The following is a 26,508-nucleotide window of genomic DNA, read 5'->3' as shown; positions in this document are numbered from 1 at the left end:
GGTTTATAGATGACAAAATGGCTCTACTCACTTTAAGTAGTTACTACTTAAAGTAACAATTATTTGGATCAGCGCCATCTAGCGGTTTTTACTTTTTCGCCAAAAAAGGCCTCTGGAATTCTGAAACAGAGCATTAGAGCCTAGAGCCATTTAATCAATTATAAACCAGCCGCATTTAATCGTAGAGATATAAACTAAAAAAATAACGATACATGTGTTTTCGGCGGCAAGTTAACAATCTATTTTCTATCAAAAAATTGACCTCTTATGTATTAATACTTTAGAAGATAAATTTTTGAGCATAAGATAGGTTGTTAACTTGCCGCCAAAAACACATGTATCGTTATTTTTTCATTTTATAGCTTCATCATGAGTTGCGGCTGGTTTATAATAGGCTAAATGGCTCTAAGCCCTTATGCTCTGCTTCAGAATTTTAGGGCCACTTTTTAGTTCAGAAATCCGCAACGCTAGATGGCGCTGATCCAAATAACTATTTACTACTCACAGTAGAGCCATGTAATTGATTATAAACCAGCCGCAACTAATCTGGTAAATAGACAATAAAATGTTGACAATTTTTGTGCTATTTGCGGCAAGTTTACCATTTGTCTTTTACCTGAAAATCGATCTCCTATCAATAGACTTGTACTTTTGGTTAATAATTAATATACCTGACAACCGAGCGGACCGAGTCGAAGGTCGAAGGACGAGCGAAACAGTTGGTTGAAGGCTGAAGCCGAACTCCACCAGAGATGAGAGCATGAGAGAGGAATTATAATATAACACAAATACATACTTACATAGATACATGACATGACTGTCGTCATCGGGTGTGTTCCAGTAATGCTCTCCGACAACTTACCGACAACTTAATTATGTCTTACGATATCTTGCGTCATGTTTAAGTTGTCGGTAAGTTGTCGGAGAGCGCTACTGGAACACACGGATCAATGGGTACTGCCGGCGCTGGTACCTGACACGGTCATTCTTTCCCGGACATTCGACTTTACTCGAGGAGGCAGGCTATGTGTGTTCTGATTTCTCGTTACTCTGAGTGTTTTTTCTTGTTAAACAGGCATTGAAAAGCCAGAAAAATGCAGGGACCCGCGGTCTTTATGGATGGCACCACCGAAGATCAAGTAAGTCCTTTAATTATTACATTGAATCTCACTTTACCTTTTACTTACCAAGTTTCCCTATTGGAGTGCTTCTCGCGAGGTTAGTTAAAATGCCACATGCAAAATGCCGACTTACCGTCTGTCTAAATGGTTGCTTATCTTTTGACACCTGATGACATAGCTTAAACCTACTTAGATTGTTTTTTTGTGAATCTCTTTGACAGAAATATATTCCGATTTATCGTTAAACCCAATTTTTTTTGGTAATTGTAGGCACAGGAATTACGGATCTACTTCAAGAGCCAAGGTGCTGAAATCAGCGAAGAGAAGTCACCAAAAGGTATTGAGGATGATCTACATAAGATCATTGGAGTTTGTGATACTTGCTTCAAAGAAGGTAACGAAGTTGAAATTGAAAGCGTTCTAAATGATATAGTTTCTATCATGATACTCGTCCCAACTGAGAGGGCAGAAAATATTGTTCTTGCGTTCTGCGAAAAGTTGACCAAAGCACCTGGATACAAGCTGGGTCTTGTTTGCCTCAAGGCGTGAGTTTTTTTCTTACCTTGGCTGTTATTGTTTATTATACAAATCGATTAATTGCCAAAATATATCATCACAAATATTATTATTTTTTTACTATTGCAGATTGTGGCTTCTTTTCCAATCATTGCCAGAAGACTCCTCTATGAGATATCACGTTTATTATCACTTGATTCAGATTGCCAAGAATGTTGATCAAATTAAAGCTGTGTACAATGGAATCGAGCAGCTAAAACAACAATTTGCCACTTGTCCTCCAGCAACTGAACAGATGCAAAAACTTCTTCGTTTGTTGCATGAAGTTCTACTTAGCTGCAAACAAAGGTGATTATTAAAATCATAACTATTATGAACATCTTGGTATAAATATAATTTTTGCAGTGAACAGGCAGCTGCAGTGATGGTAGAGTTGCTGGGTACTTATACTTTAGAAAATGCATCTTCAGCAAGAGAAGATGCACAGCGCTGTATTTTATCTGCTCTGGCTGATCCCAATACATTTTTGCTAGATCCTCTGCTAGCTTTAAAGCCAGTGAGGTTCTTGGAAGGTGAACTCATCCACGACTTGCTTCTTATTTTTGTACAAGAAAAGCTTCCTGCTTATTTAAAATTCCACAAAGATCATAAGGAATTTGTCGAGAGCCAACTTGGTTTGAGCCATGAACAAAATATAAAAAAAATGAGATTACTCACGTTCATGCAGCTGGCAGAATCAAACCCTGAAATGTCTTTCCAGACGATCCAGCAGGAACTTCAGATTGAAGAGGAACAAGTTGAAAGCTTTATCATTGATGGTGTGTAAAATATATTATATTTATAAATATTTATCCCTGTAATAAATTTACTTATTCCCTTTGTAAGTAAATGAACAAGTACATCAAAACAGGGTAAAGTAAAAGAATTAGTACTGGCTGGATAAAACTACATTTTTATCAAGTTATCGTAACATTCTACATATATTTATGAACTCAACGAACGTTATCTTGTCAGTTACGAGTCTTAGAGATAAAATCTAATCTTAATATCTTTTTAGTATTGAAAACTAAGCTGGTGCGCGCACGAATGGACCAAGCAGGCTGTAAGGTCCTCATCTCAAGTACAATGCACCGTACCTTTGGTCGACCACAGTGGCTGCAGCTGCGTGACCTCCTTGCTGCCTGGAAAGTTAATCTCAGTGGCGTTCAGGATGGCATGAAGAGTGTTGCCAGTGCTCAAATGGAGCTCGCTGCCAAAACAAAGGCTCCCGTGATTCACTGACATACGAGAAAATTTCACTAAGCGGTCTTTCATGACGGTTACTCTTTCAATGGACTGTTAAGAAGAGTAGCATGAGATCGCTAATGTTTTTTTCTAATCCTCCCGCCTTGATTCCTTGATTCTCTCGCATACAAATATAAATTTTTTTTTTTAAATATTTTATTTAAGAATTTTTACTCAAGATTATTAAAGTAATCGAGTTTTTTAATAGTGAAAACCAAAACTGGTTGTTTATCAATCTCTTTTGTTACTCTTAATTATATATTTTTAAAAAGTGGTACATACTTTTCTTTGAAAGATGTTATGTTGAGAGAACAGAATCTGTTGTGTAAGGGACTGAAAAAAACCGCGCGTTTTAAAAAGGTATCGTAATAAATCAACATCAATGAACATCCTAATTCTGCAACATGCAACCAAATTTTATATATATACATGATTGTGTAAACATCAGCTATATATAAATATATATATATATATATATACTTTTGATTGTTGTTTTGAAACCTAAGTAAGGTAGATACAGTATTTAGATTTTTCATGAATTTTTTATGAAATTATAAATTGGCTCATAGTCTTATTATGCGCTAAATGTATAGCGCATGTTTTTTAAACAATCATTACATAGTTGCACAATTACTGCACAAGGTAGTGTTTGTTACAAACTTGGATTATATAACGCAAATTGTAAAATATATAATCACCAAAACATAACATTGATCATACTTGAGTAAAAAATATATTAAGAGAGGACGAAAGAAATAGAGCGACTAGTTCATTTTTATTAAAACAATCACTTTATTTTCTGCACATACAATAGGTAAAGAAAGTAGCTTTCAAAGAGCTATAGATATTCAATGATTTCAAGCTGCTTAGATACTTGTTTACTGTTTCTCACGTATAACACTTGGCCTACAAAACATATATCGTTTAATTCGTTAAGCGAATTCGGTAGAAATTCATTCTTTTATTATACAGGGATGTGTACAAACATGTGTCTCAGTATAAGTAAAATATCAGTCAAAAATTGGTTTCAAACAATTGAACACCTTATCAATCTCACAACTACAAAATACTTACGCAGACACGAACATTGAGAATTCAGGATATGGAATTAATTTGTCGAATTTAATTCAGGTTTTGTTTTTTTTTTCCTACAAACTTGTTGGTTTATTAGTACAAAAAAAAATTCATTAGATTACATAGAAAAATATTTTTTTTTGTTTACGAAATCGTGTAATGATTTTATTTAAAAAAAATTTACAATACACTTTAATTTTTAAAATCGATCAAAAAATAAGTAAAAGATTTAGTCGACTAAAAAGTGAAATACATTCGTTGTATGTATAAAAATATGACTTTGACTTACGACTTAAAGCTAGCACTATCTAAATTTAATAATTTGAATTTGCATGATTCAATATACATTTTATGATAAAATAACGCAGGCTTAGTATCAAAATAAAAAAACCATGGCATTGTAAAATTTATTAATTAAATAAATGTTATTCTACATCAAATTGGATCCTATAAGAATTTCATTATTAATTTCTAACCATCCAAATTCATAAAATTAAAAAAAAATTAAAGTTTCTTTACATTTGATAGGATATAGTACTAAACGCAAAAACTTTCTAGGTACATTTTTTTCTCAAGACTGAGTGTTGATTCACTACTTTTAAGATTCAACAAATACAGCTTTTAAAAAAGGGTTTGATAGATTTTTTCATTTTCAATAATATAGTAGCCATTCTATAGCTATCACATATTCTGTAAAAATATATAAAGTGACCGTGTCCTTGGTAAACGTGACTTTGAATCAAATTTTTTTTTTTCAACAATTGTTAATATTCTCGTAAACTCACAGCGGGTTATATTGTTATATTTCAAGGTACACTTTTATACAATGCTATTTGAAGTAGAGAATAAATTATGTTTGAAATAAAACATGATATTACTTTGTTTTGAACTAACAGTACAAATAACACTTGAGGAAACCCTTGTTACGTTGAAACTGACTTCACGTGTAAAACGTCTCTTATTTATTTGTCGTCAAAAATTATATCTAGATTTGTTCGCGCTTTTACAATAATTAAAAAAATATTCATCTTCTTTCATCATCACTTGCTGCATTAATCGCGCGGTTCGTCTCTATAAAATAATAATGGCTGACATGAAATGTGTCACAGAAATATTTTTTTTTTTAATCACGTGATTGCCGATAAATTTTTTTTCACTTTACAATGAAACGGCGACCCTACGACGTTCCGAGTCAGATTTGAGTTGAAAATCGGGGGCGTGGTAGATCACCAAAGGGAGCGTCACCGTGAACGCTTTTGGCTAAGGCCTTTATTGATGCTTGAATAATGTTAGGATCAATGGGCTCTCGTGGCATCTAAAATAAAATAAAAAAACAATTAATGTGAAGTACGTTATCTTCACGTTTGAGTTTGAAATGGAATAGAAAATTTGGTAAGACAATTACCTCTTTCCCATAATCATCATCATGTAAATCAGGTCCATTATAGGAATTACAAAAAGGAGGCACATTCACAGGTAACGATCTGGCTAAATTACCATAATCACTCCTACTTCTAGATATATAAGCTTCTTCGTTACCAGAGTCTAAAACATAAGCAAGTGTAAATCAAATTTTTGCAAACAAAGGTTTTAAAAAATTTTTAACTACAGAATAACATACCCTCAGTATCCGAATCATGATCGGAAACTAGAAGATTGTGAATAGGAGGCGATATATCATCCATACCCTCTAATTCAAAGAGAGTCTCGTCGTCATAACTGTTTCGATCCTTACATTGTTTACCATTTTTAATAATATTCTTTAAAAAAAACTTATGCGTTAAAGGAGAAAAAAAGACATTTAAGAAATTTCATATTTCGTAAAAAAAGACTTACAAATGTATGATCCGCTTTCACTGGTTTCAAAGAGGACTGCTGATGAAGTGGAGTGTTACTTAGAGTTGCGGCGTCAACCGCGTCGCTTACGGGTTTTTCGGTCCGAATGGTTTCAGGAGTTAATGGTGGCGTGTCGAAGTTGGCTGCATCAATTTCATTTTTCTGCTCATTACTTATCAACCTGTTGAAAGTAAGACAGTTAGAGAATGTCTTGAAAATTTTGAAGATGAATAATAAATAATATTATCACCTTGCCAGATGAGCACGTTCATTGTGAGCACGTTCCTTGTATATTTCTAAAATACGACATTGTTCTTCAGTGAAGGCGCGTATTTTTTCATCTGTCAAGCGAGTTTGACAGTGGATGGCGTCTTCAAGAGTTTTATCAATTCCTCCAAGAGCTAATCTTAAATTACTTGACAGATGAGATACTATATGTAAACATTGTTAACTAAATAAATTTCTTACTAGTTTTAAAATTTTTTTCAAATAGCTGTTAAAAAATTAGTTACCAGAATATTTAGATGGTGTTTTGAGCAAACCAAGCTCATCTTCTTTGTTTGAATTTATTATTATCCTAAAAATTGGACTGTAATGAGGACAAGCTTTCAATTTCTCTACTTCTTCTTGAGATATCTAAATTAGATATAATGCTTAGCATAAAAATATGTTTCTTAACAAAAAAATTCATGTTACAGTCTTAAAAAATTACGTTGTCAAACTTACAATGACACTGTTGTTAATTAAGACCTTGGCTGCTCCATATACCCTGTGTACTGCATAGGTGTATAAATTACAGTTGAAACAGCGATGAACAGCCCATTGACCTATAGTTTTAATTTCCACTAGGCCAGGTTGTTCTTTTGTAATAATGTCCAATTGACTTGTAGTAGAAAGATCCTAAATGGATGAAATATAATTTTGAAGCCACCGTTTAATTATTGAGCTTTACATTTTTTTTTTTTTTCTTTTTTTTTTTAATGTATTAATCATTTACATTTTTTAAAAATACAGCCTTCTCATTTGGAGATAAATCTAAGTCATCGTCACTGACAGTAGTCAGTTCTCCTCTAGTTTTAATGGTCACATTCAAACACTTGCACGTGATATACATTTTAAAGCGGTACAAAAGGAAAATGGAGTTCCAAAAATACTCTGAAGAGCTCTACTTTATATGTTTGGCAAGATATTTTGTGAATTCACTATGGCTTGGCTCTATAACGTTTCACTCCAAAACATAGTTTTCTCCCTGTTTTCTGGCCTGAAATAACGTATATATATTAATATAACAAAATATAATAATTACTTTCTCTATATAAATATTTAAATTGGATACACAATTAAGAATTATTTTTGGAGCCACATGTTTCTATTCACAATTGCTAACTTTTCTCTAAAAGTATTGCATTAAATGTTTACTTTACACAGGTTCAAAATGATAAAAACTTGAAAAACAAGTTACTCATATATGCTAAGTTGAATGATGGTTTTTCTAGTGAATAATAATTTTAATCAGGCTCTGTTGAATAAACTTGCACAATTTTAAATGCAAATCGAGTTGAATAATATTATTGGGAAATTTTTTAACTGAAAACTGAAGAAATGTTAGCCAAAAGTAGTGTGCCATGAATAAAAAATTGATGGATACAATCTTTTTTAAAACACATACAGTTTTTGTAAATAGAAAAGAGATGGTTGCTAAATCCAACAAAAAAAAGTAAAGATATTAAACAACAATTGTTATAAATGTTTTGTATGCGTACATAAAAGTTCGTTTGAAGTTATAGAGCTGAAAACAATGACGACAAATAAGTGCTTTTCGACAATTGCTTTTATCTTATCAAAGCTGACAAATATAATGCCCAGTCTCAAAACATTTTTATCTTGCACTTTTTTATGAAAATTTTTTTTCCACCAAGATACATAGACAATGTGGTCCACACCTCAAATATATTGTAAAACAGTGAAAAAGTATTTTTATACAAACCAAAGCAGTATGTGTGATAAAACAAAAAAAGAAGAAACAGTACGTTATCATGAGTGAAGTAATGTATAATCGTTATCCTCGTTAATAATCATCAACTAATTGCCAGAATAATTTAAAATCAAGAGCAACAATTTATATTGTCTTTCTTACTTCCAAGTACAAACTAATATTAGATGGCTGATAAAGAATATATAATTACAGTTAAAAATCAACAACTGCACTTGGAGGGGAAAAAAACAACATTTACAGCCAAGTTATACAAATAAATTTACCGTCACAGGTAAAAAATTAAATCAACGATAATATGAAGATTAAATTATTCCGAAAATACACACCAACTTCTTGCCCTACCCCCGGCTTTTCCAAGTTGGTGTTACGCGTATAAAAAAAAAATGTAAGTACCTATGTTTTACCTAAACGTAATAATTATCAGTTTCGATGAAAATAAAAATAAAAGTAAAGCACACACACCTAGTGGAAAAACACCGTCCCCCAGTCAACTGTACCTATACTTAGGTTCAAGTAAAAAAAAAAATGTTCTTTCTTCGGAGCACGTACCCGTTTGAAAACCCTCGCAAAGAGAGAGAAAACAACACGCACAGAACACCGAAATGACCGGATGAGCGAGAAACTTTGCTTGGAATTTACGGCAGCAAGACAGAGAGACAAATATCAAGAGGGAGGGGGAGGAAGGAAGGCGAAGGGCAAGCGAAAGCAAAACAAGAATATAAGTAGGTACTCAAAGTATCAAAGAAAAAAAGAAAAAACTACTGTAAGTTGGGTGTATATCCCGTCGTCGGTTCGTCCGCCACTGACAACGCGCAAACACTCACGTAGGACTTTTAACAAAAAGAAAACACGTTTTTGAGGCATCTTATTAAGTACCGCGGCACAACAAATTGATTTAAACGGAACACCCAATAGTCGCTCGTATATATATACCTCTGTATGGATAATCTATACCTATATGGGTTGTACGTGAAGTATACTTAATTTATTAGGTACTTATAAATCTAGTTTTGGATCTGTTCACTGGCACGCACCTCTTATTCACAGCATGAAAAACATTAAAGATCGTCAGCAGCAACAGCAACAATAACAACTTCCAACAAATATAAAGTAACTTATAAACAAGAACGAGCGCGGGGGTGTCGCAAGAAGGGAGACTCTCTCAACTCCGGACTCCGATTACGACTGCGATACATGTACTATCGAAGATGCAGTGTGTGTTTTGTTATGCACAAGAAAATGAGAGAGAAGAGAGGGTGGGATTACTCTGCGCGCGCATTTCTATTGGCGATTGGTGTATTGGTGTGTGTGATCTCCTGAATTTGCTGAAATCAAAAGTTTCGTAAAGAGTGTAAACCAAGTTTAGTAATGTAATTAATAATTATAAGTCAAGCTCAATGTTTATTGTCATCATTCATCATAGAAACTATATATATAACATGTACTGTAATCTAAGGAATTACGCTTTCATAAGTCTATAAGTACTTATAGTTACCGCTCACGAAATTGCCGCTGATGAAGCTTATTTTATCTCTTAAGGACGTTCGGTAGAGATAGAACCCTGTGATGAATCTTTTTAAAATTTTAACCAGACGTTCTTATTGTTGTTAAAATATAGCTGTTAAAATTTCAAGAGGTTCGTCTGTTTCGTTTCCGAGATATTGAATTTCAAAGTTCAGTCATTTAAACACGGTCGCTTATGGGGAAACTTATAAAAACTCAGTTTAAAAAAAAATTGGCGTGATGAATGTCTTCAATTTTTTCATGTCACAGATAATGTTATTAACTATATGTACACAAAGTTTTACGACGATTGTCTGATTAGTTTATGAATAAAAAAATTAAATAATAGTTCGAAAAAAACGCAACGGCAACGTCGCAAGAAGCGGGAAATTCAAAATGTTCCAGGACGTAAATCAGTAAATATTTAAATATTATGGTAGATATTTATGGAACGACCCCCATATTCCTATAATAGTATAATGCACCAGCTTCATGCATGTGATCGATCATCTAACACAAAGGAATATGTATACATACATGCATATGAAGAGTACACAGTAAATGGTTTCATTCTGCAGTATTCTGCTCTCTGCAGCTGCACCTCTGCAGAATGAGTCAGTTTTGTTGTGTATGCGCGCAAAAAAGATAGTTGAAATCTGCATTAACAATTTGAATGTGAGTGTCGAGTGTGTAGGACGGTACTACTCAAAGCTCAAAAGTGTTATTATTGTATGTTGGTGTAATCTTTACCATGATGCAAAATATAGATTATCATATAATAACATACAGTAGGTATGAATATAATATATGGTATGTTGAATAGTAAATAATTTCTACTGTTAATAAACCTTGTATGTATACATTCGTATGACGAAGCTTTATATTATCGATATAGATTAGAGATGAAACTGTAAAAATTTCAGAGGGATAAGGATATTGGATATATTACATGGTAACATACTTAGTAAGTATGTTAGATTTACGGAATACAGATTGTACAGAGCCGGCGTCGCCAAGCCGGTGTGTTCTCGTGGATTAGAGAAAATATGTACCTATTTAATATTTAGGTACCTAGACTGTTAGCCCCAGAAAGAAAAGCATTAAAGTGTTTTTGTGGAAATTTACAAATTTTGTGGGTTCCAATTTAATATATATTACGTCCTGTAATAGAAAATTTAATATACTGTATGTTATTAAAGATTTTTACGAAGAGCGAAAAATATTTGTCGTTTATTTAGATCGCTGATTGTCACACTGGATGAGGAGAAATATGTAGAGTATAAAAAAAAACATGGATTTTCGGCCAAGTATCTAACTGTTACGGTTGTTTGACTTTTCATGAGAAAAATTGTGCACTCGCACCACATACCACAGAGATGTGTTTCAATGAGTTTTTTAACTTTCTTTAGGATTACGCTTGTGTAAAACGTCTACTTGTATGTATAGAAAAAACGTAATTTTTTTCTTACTTATGTTTCCTGTATAGAAATACCTTTCCAAATGCAAATCATAACGACGAAGTTACCTATGAATTCTTTGAGACTGATTCGTCTCTCTCACGTATTTATCAGTATTTTCCTCAAGGTCGCACGTGCCTTTTGGTATAATCCATGATCAAAAAAAAAAAAAAAACGACGACGAAACTAAGAGAAATTTGTATCTTGTCTTATTATCGGCACACGAGTGAGCTCAGCTTGGACACTTTTAAAATAATAAAAGCGCTAACAATACACTAGTCAAAGACGTAATAGGCACACAATCCGCAGATCCGCACAACAATTTTCGTACATGTGTAGGAACAACACAGAAAAAGGTAATCTGTTACTAAGTACAAACGTGCAGTATTATACATTCTCTCCCACGATTATCCTCTTACGCATAAATATATAAGTAGGTATAGTAATATTTTTATTACAGACGCGCTGTACCTACTTCGGCAATCGCAATATTTATACTAATATCGCGTGATCTGATGATCGTTAAAGTGCAATGCATATTCTATATATATATAGCGTATGTATGAGTTAACAACCAAGACTCTCTCTATACACACTAAGTATATTGCATTTATCATGCAAAAAGCCGTCCAGTTGCGTGATCCAATATATATATATTTATGCGGAACGTGTGGATGTGGATTAATATATGTATAGCGTACGTGCAAAACTGCAAAATTGATACACGATAGCGTTTACGGCACGCTGGAATAATTTTTAAGTAAAATTTATTGCCAACACGTACATTGGCGCCACAGTTTTTTTCTTCTTCAATATACTCAAATCTATGAGCAGCCCGTAAGTAATATATGTGCCTTGTGGTAAATTGAGATAAATTTAAAAATATCGAAAGGTTATTAAGCTATGAGTCAATCATTATTTTTGATGTTTGAACGTCATTTGCGATGAATGAGCATACATGGTATTATTGATAGCATTTGATTTTTAATTATTTTGTATTCATCAGCTATTTTTACCAAGCGCCAATGCTAATGTATAATTTTATTTTTGAATATTTTCACGAGGGAAAATAATGTGAGATTTTTACGATCATGTCAACTTTTATAATTTACACCAACCCCGCAAGGATATACAGGAGGAGTTGGAAACAGTGATGTCAAAGTCGTATCGTCAAATGAATCACAGATAAATGCACTATGGGATATGGGAACATGAGGTTTCTCAACTTCTGTGAGAGTTATTGCGGCAGTAATTTTTTTTTTACACATCACCTAGCTAGGCCGGCAGAGGTGTGAGAAGTGAGTAGGGATGAGGTAAGAGTAGAGCTTTGCTCTTACCAACAGACCTACCGAGTAAATTTTGCTAATTATGCTTGTTCACTTAAATGCGAAGTAAACGACATCGGCAGTTCCATTGTTTCATTAAAAATTTATAGGACGCAAATTGTAATGTTTAATAAATCAACATAATGGTGCATTACTGTTGCGTTTGTAATTTGATACAAGGCGAGATAGAAAATTTCTCTTTACACTGGTGAGCCTCAAATAACCCACAAATTCTTGATCAGTGAATTTATTTGCTGGTTTTTTAAATAAAAATGCATGGTAATTCAAAATTGAAGAATTTTTTTTCTTCAATTAGGTTGCTACAACATGAAAATCATTAAAAATTGCACAAATGGAAGGCTAATTTTTCAATGATCTTAGAATCAGTCAAGTAGTGTTCAGTTACCAGCTGCTACACTGGTTTGACAAGAAAAGGCATGGCCAATGAGTAAACCGTTATAACTTGTCTAGACCCATCTTGAGTGTTCTCGATCTTCTTTTTCCCATGCAAGGATCGGTTTCAATTAATGGACTAATTCAGCCGGTTAATTTAAAGATAAATAAATAAAACATCAATTTACAAAAAGGACATTATTTAATGTAAATTGTACAACGCATGTAAAAGCAAATTTGTAACAAATATTCAAGTTTACAGGTACTAACCAGATGGCTTTTCAAAAACAATGAAATTGTTTAAGTAATTTTAATTTAGCTTTTAGGTGCAAATTGAATTCTAATGTTAAACATAATATTTCACAGATGTCTTACATTTGTATAATGAAGAGAATAAATCAGTTTAAAGTTAAAAATAATTTACTGTATATAGTTCATGAAGCTGTACTGCGAAACGAATAATAGTCAGTACAGAATTCTATTAAATAGTTGCTTTTGTCAACAAAGTTTTTTTTTTATAATTGTAATATGTTTCATATCTGTATCAAACATTAAGATGTCGAATTTCATCTTAAAGGATTATTCCATATAAAATTTTTTTCAAGTGGTCAAGTCTCGTTTGAAAAAGCCATATGGTTTTTGTGCAAAAACCATGTGGTTTTTTTAAAACGAGGTATTTATGATTTAAGAAACATCAAAAACATAATCATGTTTCATTTAAAAACATATTAATAGCTCAGTATCAAAAATTTATGTCAACAAATAAAAAATATAGAACTTTGTTTTATTACGGCTTCGTGTTAAAAAATAAGAATCATTCAGTTCCACCAATTGCATGATCGCTGATTAAATGCAAACAGAAATAGAAGCTACTAAGTACCTAGACAGTGAATAATCAGCTAAGTTTCTGCAAGTTGAAACAAATACTTGATTTATCTGTTTTTCACTATCAAATGTTGAAAATAATCTCAATGTATTGTAAGAGATTCCAAATTCGAAGGGACCAGAAGTGCTCATATGATTGATAACAGGGTAGCTACCTAATGGCACTCAGCGTTGCTATAGTGTACTCTTATGAGCTGTACGAAATTTATCTTATTGTGAAAAACCAGAATGTAGAAACTGCCGAGGTGCCGGATGACATTTTGAAAAACAATACATATTTGCGACGCCTTATACGTTTCCAATAAATTTCAAAGATGATAGCGACATCGTCTGTTTGCATCAAAACAAATCACTCTGGTAAATTCCGTTCTTTCTCGTTGACATTCACACTCTTTTACGCTATTCTTATCTGATATTAGCCAAGATCACTGATTTATAATTACGGATTGTTTACGTGGTCTGACAGCTGTATAAAAGTAATGGACCTCATTAATATGGTACATTTGAAAATAAATACGACACAGATTCACCGTTGTGGGTTCTTCTTACGGCCTCGGCAAACATCATTGATACATCGATGCACTGTAAACAAAAGATAAAGTTTTGTTGCGTTGTTTATCGATGGAAAACAGAATGCTTGTAATTAAAAAGGAGTGTGGATTAACAACACCCACTTGAATTTTGGAGCACTCTTTCATGTGAGCGTCTTGAGGAATGGTGTTGGTAACAACTACGGCCTCGAAACAGGCGTTGTTGATCCTACTGATGGCTGGTCCGCTGAAAATGCCGTGGGTAAGGATGGCATAAACTTTTGTGGCACCGGCTTCGACCAGTTTGTCGGCAGCGTGCACGATAGTGCCACAGGTGTCGGCCATGTCGTCGACAAGAATGGCCACACGATCCTTGACGTCACCTACGAGTACCATGCTCGCCACCTCATTAGCCTTCTTGCGCTCTTTATGGATCAGAGCGAACTCAACGTTCAAGCGATCAGCTATTGACGTTACTCTATCGTTGAAAAAAAAGCAATCATTCAGTTCAAGCAATTATTTTTAACAATTACATCATTAGGTTTTAGCTTTTCTTTTCAAGCAAAGTTATGTAATGGTTGTGGAGGGATGAAAAATGATGACAGTTAATATACCAATAAACGTAAGGACTGTTCCGCACTATCATCTGTAAATTGAAAATTGTATGAAACGAATTGTAACACATTTCAGGTTTTATTTAAGAATAAATCATTGTTTCACGATTAATTGTTGTAAAAAGTAGGTTTAAACGGCTAGAGAAAAATATTGGTTTTGGTACTAATTGAAATTCTTTGGATTTAAATAATCCCATAAAATTTTCTTGAGAATAATGGAAAACACCGGATTACAATTTTGGGAGGAAACGGGAAATTCCGTAGAATTTTTGTCCCATGTAAGTATAACAAGTATAGAAAAAAAAAAAAACTGACCTTTTGGCGCCACCAGCGTCGGGTGAGACAATGGTGCTATTCCTCCATTCGGGTATGTTCTCCTTGATCCACTTGAGCACAGCAGGCTCGGCGAACAGGTTGTCCACAGGAATGTCGAAGAAACCCTGAATCTGACTGGCGTGCAGGTCCATGGTGATAATGTGGTCAGCCCCAGCAACGGACAGCATGTTGGCCACCAGCTTCGCCGAAATGGGAGCGCGGCTCTGGAAAAATGAGGCCCCACGAGGCGACCCGTCAACTTTGATTCTCTTGTTTACGGCACCACCGAAAAGGAAAAAGGATTGTTTCATTCAATTGGGGCTTTTCATTTTCAACTTTTTTGTTTTCTCATAAAGCTACGAGTCCTCGAAGTCCATTTGCAACTGAGAAACTCTGCCTGTAATGTGAAAAGGGTCTCCTAGTTGAACGAACTTGGTGGCGCGTGTAAATTTCAAGAAATGACAAACGAGCTTTTAATCAACGCTAACCGGCACACCATCCGGATTTCATCGCGTCTATTTTAAGCTGTACAGGAAGTAGAATACAAGATTATCGTTATCATTATGATCATTTTAATTTTTTTTTTTTTCCACACGTCATCGTTTGTGGAGGCGACAAAATATGAATACAATAGTACTTCAAAGCTTTTAAAATATACGTTTACATAAACAGCTTGTTTTTTATTAAAATATTTACGAATTACATTTTACGAAAGAACAGAAATTAAAATGTTGCAAATGCACCCCAGTTAAACTCGATAGGGTCTCAGCAAAGCATTTAATGTCTACCAGGAAATATTAGAAACAGAAAAAAGTTTAGTACACTTTACATTTGTTATTATAAAGTTTTAAATCATATTCAGCTATCTCATTTGAAATATATTTTACTTTAATTATTTTCAACGTGTACATAATTACTGCAACAATAACTTAACCGCTTTTTCTTGACGAAATCAGGTACAAGCAAATGAATAAAATCTACTTCATTATTGATGTTATAAAATGTACTCAACTTCTCATAGAAGAGATATTAAAATATGTTTTTTTTTTTTTCGTTATTCTTCGCCTTGAGATATGCTGTAACATCACAAAAAGCTGATTCAAAAGGGTTATTTTTCGCTTGTTAGAATTAGCTGATTCGCAAAGATAAGCTTCGAGCTGTTATAAAATCAGAGAGACAATCAGCAGTAAGTACATTCCTTACTATAAAGCATGATGGAAGCGCACTTAATAATAAATGATTAAGTTTTTCCGAGATTAGTAGTTGTGCCTTTGTCAATGGGACTATGTTATTCAATTATGCGCAATTATTTTAAAACTTCCAAGCAAATCATTTTCATGATTTTTTTTCTCAAACTTACTAACGATTGAAAAACAAGTTTTTACAGTTAAATTAATGAAATTTATTATCGGGTCAAGGATTTACGTGAGAAAAAAAAAACTACAAAAAAATAGTATCCCTTAAGAAAATAAAGAATTTTAACTTCGGAATTTTTATCTTACGCTTTATAGGACATTAAAGCGTTAGAAACTTTAAAAAAGCTGTAATCCCTACAAAAACTTGTAAAATTGATGTTTTTAATTGACAAATAATATCTAATCATTGCATAAATTTATAAACTGAGGAATGGTATAATACAAATATTAGGAGTGAATTTCGTCTTAAACAGTTACTTATTTGTTCAATACATTAAATATATTTTTAACTTGAGGTTAAGAGCCGATAAGCTTTGAAGAATGGCATAAAATTTTTCCTCAGTTGTATCACACTCGTACGTAAAAAGCAAATTTACTATTGTAAAAGTGAATGAGAGAAATTAAGTTGTACAAGGTTAATAAATTAGTAGGGTAAGATTGAGTAAATGAAAACATACACATGTAATAAACTCCGCATGAAAAATTTTCGAAAAAATTAAATTAATTAAATCATCACAGTATTATCAAAGAATATAATGGAATAGTGCTATTATATTAATATTTTGCCCTCTCATTCAGATAAGTATTATACAATGCATCTATACCGAATATAATCTGCAATAATAATTCATGAGGGTGTAATAACGTAGTATATGTTAAACTGTTTATTATAGAGCGAGTGGGGAGAAAAGTGATTTGGATTTTCTTTTGTTAGTCCTACCAAAACAGTATTAACAATAAAAAAAAAAAAAAAAAAAAAAAAAAAAAAAAAAAAAAGTAATCGTAGAAAATAAATGACCGAAACAAGGATTGAAAAAAAAATTTTTTTTAAAATAAAAATTAAACAAAAACGAGAGTCGTAAATCTAAGTTGGACATCAAGTTATTATGTATCAAGAAAGGCAAACGCTTCACTCGAAAATCTCGCTTTACGTGGCTAACTCTGTATTTCATTTATTTTTAATACTCACTGTCGACAGGTCGGGCACAAAGTCCTGAAAACACCCAGCCATTCAGAACTTTGTCGATAATAATGTACACATATGATTTGCTTTCGTGCTAATTTTGAAAGTGCAGACACATGAAATTTGGATGATGAAAATTTTTGATTATTTATTTATTTGTATAGTCAAAATCAGCAATGAAATCAGGCGTGTTACTTTCGACATTTAATAACTAAAATTATATATTCTTGAATTTTACATATTTTAACGAAATTCAAGTATAGGGAAATGCAGAATATCATAAACATTTGGATTATTGGCAGTGGTAACGAATTTTCATTAAAATTGGTTTTCAATGTTTACCAATTTTCTTATGATGCAAATAAATATTGACATGTGTATATATATATACATTTGCATGTAAAGAAAAATGAACCACTCAAAAAAGTCATCAAATCAATTGCAAATCAATTGTTATAACGAAGGACCGGATCGAATAATGGGATGTACGCGTAACCTCTCGTGTACTACCCTGAAAAGTAGGCAACCTGATAAACTTCCTTGCTGATGCCGTTCTCTCAATTTTACATTAAAATAAAATGCACAAATGCCAATAAAGTAAAATTAAAAAGTTAATTACAAAAAAAAAAAACAAATTATAAATCGTTTGAAAAAAGTGGTAATATAAACGCAAATGTAGGGATTTCTTTAAAAATTTTATCTTTTTTTTGTTCCAATTAGTAAAAACTCCCCCTCTTACATAACAGAACGTGTTAAATAAACATAAGTTATGTACGGGTATGAAAAAAAGCTGATTTCTTAAAAATAACGAAGTAAAGGTATCTATAATTATAAAAACTGAATACGATTGCTAGTTTCATTTTTTTTTCTAGGGATTTTTAAATTTTCAATTTTTATGATACGATTTCTTTAACTGGGTTATTGGAATAAATATAAGAAAAACGGAAAGAGGCTTAGAAGCAGACATCAGATGCATATATTCAATAAAATAATAAAAAAAACCTACGAAATAGAGTAACAGAAATCATAATTTAACAAAATATGAAATGGAAAAGTTAAATAAATATCAAGAAAATTATGAAGATGCAATCACAAAGATAAAACAATGGGGACAGAAAAAAAACATTGAAAAAATAATAACATCAACAGACAAATCAGAAAGTCCAGAGAACAGACGAAACTATAGGCTCAAATAAATTTATTTTAATGTACTTTAATCCGCTGAGCATAATTTTTAATGATCAATAGCGGTATGGATAGTGTCTTTTTTGTTCTTAGCAAAATAAAGTTAAAATTTGTACGATGTGTTGAATGCATCATTATACTGTTATTAAAAACAATCTTATAGAAATATTAGTCACTACCAATGAAGGGGCCTTAAGGTGGTTTGACAGTCTTTCAGCAGGGGGTCAAAAATATGGGAAGCTCGCAGCATTACTGCAGTCATGACAGAGCATTATCCAGTTCATGTCTATTTGCTGTGTGCAAGTTGACAGTGGGGGTATTTGCGCTGGCTTTGAACACGTATTCTAACGGAAAAGTCCTGAAATTTTGCCGATCGCGGCCATATAAACTACTATTTTCCTATAAAATTTAACATGCAAAGTCCCGAAATATGGGGTGCCATAACACCTGCACACAGTAAATAGCATCAATGCATCAATTACATAAACCTAACCAATGTTTATTTTTAATTTTAAAAATCATAATTTTCTCTATAATTAGTATGATACAATCAGAGAAATCATATTAATCTGCAGTATTTGAAGGGTCAAAGTATATTTTGTTTATATATTTTTTATTACATATCGAGTGAATCAAAAACTAAATTAGAGCTTCCAATTATTGTCGATATGTATCGAACCTCCTTAAAAATTTATCATCCACGAGGCAAATAAAAAAAAAAGTAAATTCAAATCAGAATATTTATATCACGCATAATTTTATTTTTATTTTAGCTGCATTGACTGTTGATCTTTAAGAGCTCGGGAGTATTTTAATAAGAAAAAAAAAATGGAAAAAAAAAACCATTCAAATCTTGAGAAGTTGTAAGAAATGTAAAATTAAAAAATTCATTAAAAAAATGATTAAAAAAAATAGATTTGATATCTTATGCTTTTTTAAAATACATCATATCATATTGGTTTGTTTGTTTGTTTGCTAAAGCGTTATATCATTGATTAAAGTTATGCGTTTGTGGTCTGATTATGTCGCAAAGGTATTACCCCACGCAATCGTCAACCATGCATCTCGCTCTCTTGCATCAACATTAGCAGGTTATCTGTTAACTGATAACCTTACGACGAGTGAGACGACGTTGTCTATAAAATACACACACACTGACGTTAGCAATTCTGAAATATTTCCGATTACCATTACTTGATGAATTGGTATGAAATGGAAATATTTCATTGTTCCATGGAATTGAGGTGGAAAACAATTCCCGTGTCAAATCATGCTCATTAACACATTATTTATATATTAAGTATGTATTTGCAACAACATTTTCACCACCGCAATGATAAGATCATACTTTTTAAATTACCCTTAATGTAAAAATGACAATGAAAAGCACAAAAGGTCCTAAACATTTTATTCGAAGTGTGTGCATTCATTGTGTCAGTTAGGTATTTCCTTTCTTAATTGTTTTGATTATCCCCTAGACCAAGCCATCCAGAAAAAAATATAAGGCCGGGAAAAAAGAGCGCCACAAGTTACCCTGAATTTCCACTCGTTTGACTTCATTACAAATTGACTCAGAGTAGAGTCTGACTTGTCCCCATCACCTCCCTTTGCAGATGATAACTATCAAACAATTTCACAGCGTATTAAGAAAAAATGTATATTTTGACAGAAGTTTTGGTGTTTATATAGAAGTCAAGCTTAATAGTCTTGTTCACTAATGAGGTTGGCTGTACTTTGGCAATTTATATCTCTTCCTTTAAAAAGCTATATATTATTATATACATTGACAAATGCTGAAAAGAAGAATCTAGATTAAAAAGCTCATTACTGCTTGAATTGAATCGAAGGAAGCTTTGGAAATTCTATGTAAACATATTGCAGCTAAACGTTGAAAGCTTATTTATACTCAAAACGATAAAAATAATTAGACTCGAAGTTACTTACTAATATGAGCCGGTTTTAATAACACAACATTACACTACTCCATATTGCAAAAGTTGAGCAAAGATAATGTTATACTATGAGTATACTTGAATTCAGTTAAAAATAGAGCGTGCATTTAAACGTTCTTATTTTAAATCAGGTGATTGAAAGAGGCAATGACCTTGATTTTCAAATTTAGTGTGCCAAATGCAAATTTCAAATTAAGAATTTTCTATTTTCGATTAATATCAATCAAATGTTTCATTATGAAATATTGTTAAACAGATAATGCATGTGTTTATACATACAAATACAACACAACTGATTCATCAAAAGTAGTACATGGTTTTAAATGTTATTTTAAAATTGCTACCTTCGATTTCATTCTGATAGTTTACTACAAAGTACCTCAATTGTAAAATGTTGAAAAAGATAAAGATGCAGAGTTGAAAATTTGCATTGTAACGATGATTTTCAAAATGAAACAAAAGTTTGGATGTCCAGTTAATCAAACTTTTGTCAATAGCTTTATTCAATAAACAATACCTTGTCCTTCTTGTCCTGTCGGGCATAAGGGAAACAGGGAATGACTGCTGTTACTCGAGACGCAGATGCAATTTTACAGGCATTGATCATGATCAACAATTCCATCAGATTGTCATTGACTTCTCCACAGCCACTCTGCACAATGTAAACATCTTCCCCTCTGACAGATTCTCCAATCTCCACACTGCACACGAAATATTAATCATCACAATTCATTGGAACAAAGAGTTTGTATTATTCATAAGAACAATTTTAAATATAATTTAAAGAATATAGTTTGCTTAAAAAATAAGAATTGTTTATTACAACAATAAACGTGAATGGTAAGCAAAGTACCCAGCTGTTTTTTTTATGTGCAAATATAAATATTTTGAATAATGTTTCATGCAAAACTTTCCTTACACTGATAATCATACATAGAATTTTTTTCATTTATCTGACATTTTGAAATGTATGCCACAACATTCGTTAAAGTTACGATATAGAAATTTTTCAAAATATAGTATACACAAGTACATAACACTAAGTAATGCACTTATATCAGTACACAATTTTGATTGCAACATCAATTAAAGATATTAGAATAACAAGCATTAGATAGATAAATTTCAAAACATCATACTTTGTTGATCCATTACTGTTTACTGTTGATAAATTTGTATAAAATTATGTACTAATATTTTTAATACTGTAATAACTGTAGTAATCAATAGAAAAATTTGTTCAAAAAATGTATTTTTTGTGAAATTGGCGTCATTTTGTCAAAGTTTATTTAATGGCGATCAATAAGATAAATAACTGATTAACGTAGACTCATATCGCGCACATTTGCGAAAAAGCTGTTTAAAATATCTTCGTTTACCCGTCAGCTTGAAAAACAATTTCCACTCGGTGTAAATATTTTACTTAGCGTCCAGGAAACGATTGTTTTACACTCAAGCGCGATGCGTGCAGCTCTCGGCTTACATAAATATTTTATTATATTAGCAAAAAAAAAAAAATAATAATAATAATAATAATAATAATAACCAAGTAAATATTAAAATCACAGAAACTCTTAAGACGTTCCATCAGTTTGCCATCTACAGTATCGCGCTTTCTCTCCAATAATTATATATTTATACGAATACGGTGCTTCGAATTCGGATGGTTCAGTGCTGTATACAACGCAGCAGCATCCGGAAGAAAAAAAACAGCTTGTATGGGGAAAATTATCGTCTCGCTCGTCGTTCTTAAAAATGAGAGAAAGAAATAAGTAAAACTACTCCCCAAAATGGGAGCAAAATAAAAATAAAAGGAGATTCATACAAATGGAGCCCGCAGACAAGGTAAAAAGGAAAAACCAACTGCGCCGGCTAACAGAGAGTATATAGGTATATATGTGCATAAACAGGTACAAAAGAATGCCATCAGCTGTGGTCTTTCGATTTCGGAGCACAGCAACAGCGCGCGAGTGCTCCAAAAATTGTCTGTATGAGGATGTATAGGTATACCTGCTATTGTAAAGCAGCGTGTAATTAAGTAGGTACCTGCGTGCGATGAAAAAATAAAATTCGGTACTTGCATTTAGGCTAGAACACGAGCACGCAAAAAGCATCATACCTATATCCCTTAGGTTTCTAAATGCGAAAAGCGGGAGAGAGAGAAAGAGAAAGCGCTGCACGTGGTCGGTAGGTACCGAGGAAAAGACTGACAGGAAATAAATACGCTGTTTATCGATGCCAAGTTTATCCTTGGACCACCTCTAGGACGACAGGTGCACATCTACAACTTTTAGCGTGGATAGGTATAGATAAAGTAAAGTATATAAACAAACCCACAAATGAAAAATCAAATTATGCGCGTATGAGTATGTAAGTGCAGAGCAGCACCCACGAGACAATTCAAGAGCGAAGGCGAAGACGTAACAGAATCTCGGGTAGTATGTAATTGAAACTATATGAATGCATATACGTGCTCGGGTACGGATTTAACGTTACAATTGGTATTGTGCACACGATTGATTATTTAAAAAACCATTGGTATTGCAATAATCGTGGCAAACAGCCGCGAGAGAGATGTTTCAGCGCGCACGTGAAGTATTGGCTCGCAATTGAATTGGCTCAGCCAGCCAGCCGACCGATAAAAAAAATATATATACCAAACGGACTTACCATGTCTCGAGATTGCTGAATTTCTTGGTTACGACCTTGCCTATGTCGATACCGAGCCTGTCGACGATGCGTTGGGCCAGATCGGGGTGCGAGGTGCCGCTGAAAACCTTGATGTTCGGCATTCTGCTCTGTAGGTAGCCACTCGTGCGAGGCTTCTCCAAGTTTGCGCGTAACAAACTCTTGGCACGCACTGGCTGCGAGACGGGCATCACTGGGCTCCCCGACGAGCCAGAGAGTGGTACAAACGTTGTGTGTTAAAATATATATTGCAGAGAAAGAGAGAAAGAAAGAGCAACAGCAGCAGGAGTGCAGGACGATCACGATATGATATATGACGATATGACGATAGTGACGGTATTGAGGTTTGTCATATACGTCACTCGTACACGTATAAGAAGTAACAACAGGGTGTATGTAATATATAGGTTAGTGACAGCGGCGCACGCACTCGGGTTGGTGATGCGTGTGAGCAGTGTTTTGTTTTGTTGCGTTCGTACAGATGATCGCGGCCACCGAAACCCTCATGCGTGTATAATGCACGTAATTATAATTATGAGTAGGGTACAGTTGGATAATTGCAAGCAAAATATTGTAATAAGTAGCACGAGAGGCACGAGAGTTGGAGTCGGTGTGTCGAAGGAACGATATTGTTGATTGTTTTATATACAGCAACAGTGGCGATTGCAGTCCGAGCCTGTCAACTAGAGTGAGATAGCTACTATACGTCAACCAATCGTGTTCCAGCTAGAGAGAGATAGCTACTCTACTAAAAAACTCCATCCGCCATTGTCAGAGCACAATTATTATAGGTTAGGTCTTGATTGTCATGCTGCTCTCTAGCGGTTGAGCTTGCACATTAATCGTGGAGCAAAAAAATGCTTTATACCATGTTGTCAGTTGCCTTACCTACTTGTATAATTACTTACGCAAAAATTGAAAACAAAAATTTTCTCAAAATAAGTTATTATTTTTGAAGCTATATACGTACCATTGTAATGACAAGTTTTTGAAATTGGACAGTTCGAATTAAGTAATAGACCTATAAATTCGAATAAAATTCAAAGTATCTAAATTGAAAAATATCTTTCACAATAAGCGTTATCAACGAGTTTGCACAATTTTCGCTCTTACTGAATATAGATTTGATTTATCTTTCCCCAAGAGTTTAAAAAAAATAAAGGCTGCTGATAGTAATAATTTCAACTCGATGTATTCTGAATGTTATCTAACTATCATTGATCACTGGAAATTCGAGTGAAATAAATCGTTACCAAGTAGTTGCTAAGATACTTCTTCTTCTAAAAGCTATATGTTATAGAATAAGTTTTGTATGTATGGTAGGAATAGTGTTTTTTTCGATTATTTCGATCTCAATGATATTTTAGATGATTTCAATTAAGATAATTCATTTTTTTTGTTACATTTTTTAAAAATTTCATTGAATTAACTCTATGCGTTATTCAAACTGTAGGGTAATCTCTTAACCAGTCTACTTTAAAATTGTTTTAAATTGTCAGCGTATCTGGCACATGACGAGCTCCTGTATACTTTTTCAGAGATTTGGCTAAAAAAACACGTTGACAGTTTATTTCACAAAAAAGAGTTGAGCAGAGTGCATAAAAGGATTTAATTCAAATAGAGCTACTCCAGGACCTCCAGGTAGACAAAATATTGGAAAGTCGTGGTAAAGAGCGATCTAAATAATATTTCGTCAGTAGGAGGTGTCAGCCTGAAAAGTTTAATGCTGTATATCAAGGACAAGTTTTACGTTGTACAACCTATAGCAATAGTATTATGCGGATATACTATTACAATATAAATTAAGTAATTGCGGCACCCCAATGAATTCGTTTTAAAGGTCAATTGTTTAATACCATGGTATTACAAAAACAAAAATTATTACACATAAACAAAAACAAATTTAACATTAGTCTTTTCTGTATCACCACATTCCTTGCAAGATATTGTACATTATATTTCTTTGAATACATGAACCCATAGGCTTCTGAGCTAAAAAGAAGTGACGCGATACTAATTCAGGGGGCTTATTACGACTTTCAATACGTCGCAAAACTTAAAAGTTTTCTCTATCACAAAAAATACTCACTCATGATAATTGACCCCCAGGGGCCTTATCATGACTTTCAATACATCTTAAAACCTATAATTTTTCTCGATAGTCCTTAACTATAAAATAGACAAAAACATTAAAACAAAGGTAATATGCACATATGCGCGGTTTAGGGACGATGACGACAAAAGTACCTTACTAAACTTACTTTTGCGATTCTTCCGAGCTAATCACATAAGTACATAGAAAATAGGAAAGCTAATTGGGAGTATAAAAAAATAGAGAAATGTATTAATAATACATTGGGATAGGCAACACCGGTGCACAGAAATTTTTGTTGTATCAGTTTTGAATTTAAGGAGGTTTGGGAGTAATAATAAAATGCAGAGATTACAATAATACAGAGTTTTCTTGATAGTCTAGAATACGTAGAATTTATATGAATTTTTTCAATATTTGTTACAGGTCATTTTTAAAAGAATTATACAAACGAAAATCATGTGATTAACATAGGTTATTGTGGAAAGTAACCTCTTTGTCTCGCTTAAGGTGGTTCTTCACCTAACCCATTTACTTAAACTTACAGGGAAATTTGGAGGGATTGTTATTAAAGTTATAAGGCATCTTTCTTTAAAATTTCAAGTCCCTTTATCAGGCAAATTTTTGAAAACAAGTCAGTCAAAAAATGCACTTTTAACATGTGTTCTTATGTAGGTTACTTTTCCATACTACGATATCATGTAATATCTCGTAAAGTAGACTTAAGATCGTAATAGAAAAAGTTTGTAGTGAAAGAAGAACTTTTCAGCTTTCTAATAATATAACAAAAGTTTGGGCTAATCAGGGAAATAGTATACGATATTTAATCGTAAACGAAATGTCTGCCGTGTAAACTGCGGCAACGTCTGCTTGAGTAGGAGCGTACATGCCATTTTCAGAACCTTGCGTCAAAAAAAAATTTTTTTACAACTCTTACTCTGACTTTATTAGCTTGTTTATTTGTATGTAAATGCAATGATATTATAGTCAAGTGACAGTACAACATATTTTATGTTGCAAATAATACGCTAATCGAAAATTAGAAAATCACAGGGTCCCGTGTCGCTTTGATACGGCACCATCGTGAAGAACCACCTTAAATGGACAAAACTTGTTGAAAAATGCAAAGGTACTGAAAAAAATCTACCTACGAGTTAATTATTGTTTAATTATTCGGTGAGCAAAATTCAGAGGCTCACATAAATATCTATACCATAATATTCAAATATTTACTGATTTACGTCCTGGAACATTTTGAATTTCCCGCTTCTTGCGACGTTGCTGTTGCGTTTTTTTCGAACTATTATTTAATTTTTTTATTCATAAACTAATCAGACAATCGTCGTAAAACTTTGTGTACATA

General features: G+C 33.0%; 3 protein-coding genes across 11 annotated transcripts; 1 reads left to right on the top strand and 2 right to left on the bottom strand.

Annotated features, from left to right (window-relative positions):
* The first annotated feature begins 919 nt into the window (after nt 1-919).
* Nucleotides 920-4,386, top strand: eIF3m (eukaryotic translation initiation factor 3 subunit M). Its single transcript, XM_014350210.2, has 5 exons — nt 920-1,139; nt 1,392-1,666; nt 1,767-1,985; nt 2,043-2,455; nt 2,695-4,386. The coding sequence occupies exons 1-5, from the start codon at nt 1,095-1,097 to the stop codon at nt 2,916-2,918; spliced, it is 1,176 nt and encodes a 391-aa protein (XP_014205696.2). The 5' UTR covers nt 920-1,094; the 3' UTR covers nt 2,919-4,386.
* PRAS40 (Proline-rich Akt substrate 40 kDa) lies at nt 3,700-9,030 on the bottom strand. 4 transcript variants are annotated; one of them, XM_089598867.1, is made up of 9 exons: nt 8,862-9,030; nt 6,829-7,092; nt 6,558-6,731; nt 6,344-6,467; nt 6,082-6,262; nt 5,832-6,012; nt 5,617-5,725; nt 5,401-5,540; nt 3,700-5,310 (listed from the first exon to the last, which is right to left on the bottom strand). In XM_089598867.1, the coding sequence occupies exons 2-9, from the start codon at nt 6,943-6,945 to the stop codon at nt 5,188-5,190; spliced, it is 1,149 nt and encodes a 382-aa protein (XP_089454993.1). In that variant the 5' UTR covers nt 6,946-7,092; nt 8,862-9,030; the 3' UTR covers nt 3,700-5,187. The 4 variants fall into 4 exon arrangements, with proteins under 4 accessions (XP_089454993.1, XP_014205687.2, XP_089454992.1 ...); XM_014350201.2 differs by having other exon boundaries at nt 3,701-5,310; nt 5,617-5,755; nt 8,862-9,029; XM_089598866.1 differs by lacking the exon at nt 8,862-9,030 and adding an exon at nt 8,377-8,390 and having other exon boundaries at nt 3,701-5,310; nt 5,617-5,755.
* Nucleotides 9,031-12,688: 3,658 nt separating this feature from the next.
* On the bottom strand, nt 12,689-26,438 carry Prps (phosphoribosyl pyrophosphate synthetase). 6 transcript variants are annotated; one of them, XM_089598869.1, is made up of 6 exons: nt 26,423-26,438; nt 23,036-23,246; nt 20,883-21,066; nt 14,850-15,073; nt 14,065-14,398; nt 12,689-13,972 (listed from the first exon to the last, which is right to left on the bottom strand). In XM_089598869.1, the coding sequence occupies exons 2-6, from the start codon at nt 23,242-23,244 to the stop codon at nt 13,880-13,882; spliced, it is 1,044 nt and encodes a 347-aa protein (XP_089454995.1). In that variant the 5' UTR covers nt 23,245-23,246; nt 26,423-26,438; the 3' UTR covers nt 12,689-13,879. The 6 variants fall into 6 exon arrangements, with proteins under 6 accessions (XP_089454995.1, XP_014205728.1, XP_089454994.1 ...); XM_014350242.2 differs by lacking the exon at nt 26,423-26,438 and adding an exon at nt 19,947-20,033 and having other exon boundaries at nt 14,850-15,118; nt 23,036-23,349; XM_089598868.1 differs by lacking the exon at nt 26,423-26,438 and adding an exon at nt 19,947-20,018 and having other exon boundaries at nt 23,036-23,349.
* Nucleotides 26,439-26,508: the final 70 nt, after the last annotated feature.

This window comes from Copidosoma floridanum, unplaced genomic scaffold (assembly GCF_036245765.1).
Source record: "Copidosoma floridanum isolate Cflo_tuat_1 unplaced genomic scaffold, Cflo_Japanese_pri ptg000006l, whole genome shotgun sequence".
Classification (NCBI taxonomy): domain Eukaryota; kingdom Metazoa; phylum Arthropoda; class Insecta; order Hymenoptera; family Encyrtidae; genus Copidosoma; species Copidosoma floridanum.
This window is presented reverse-complemented; position numbering and strand designations above follow the sequence as displayed.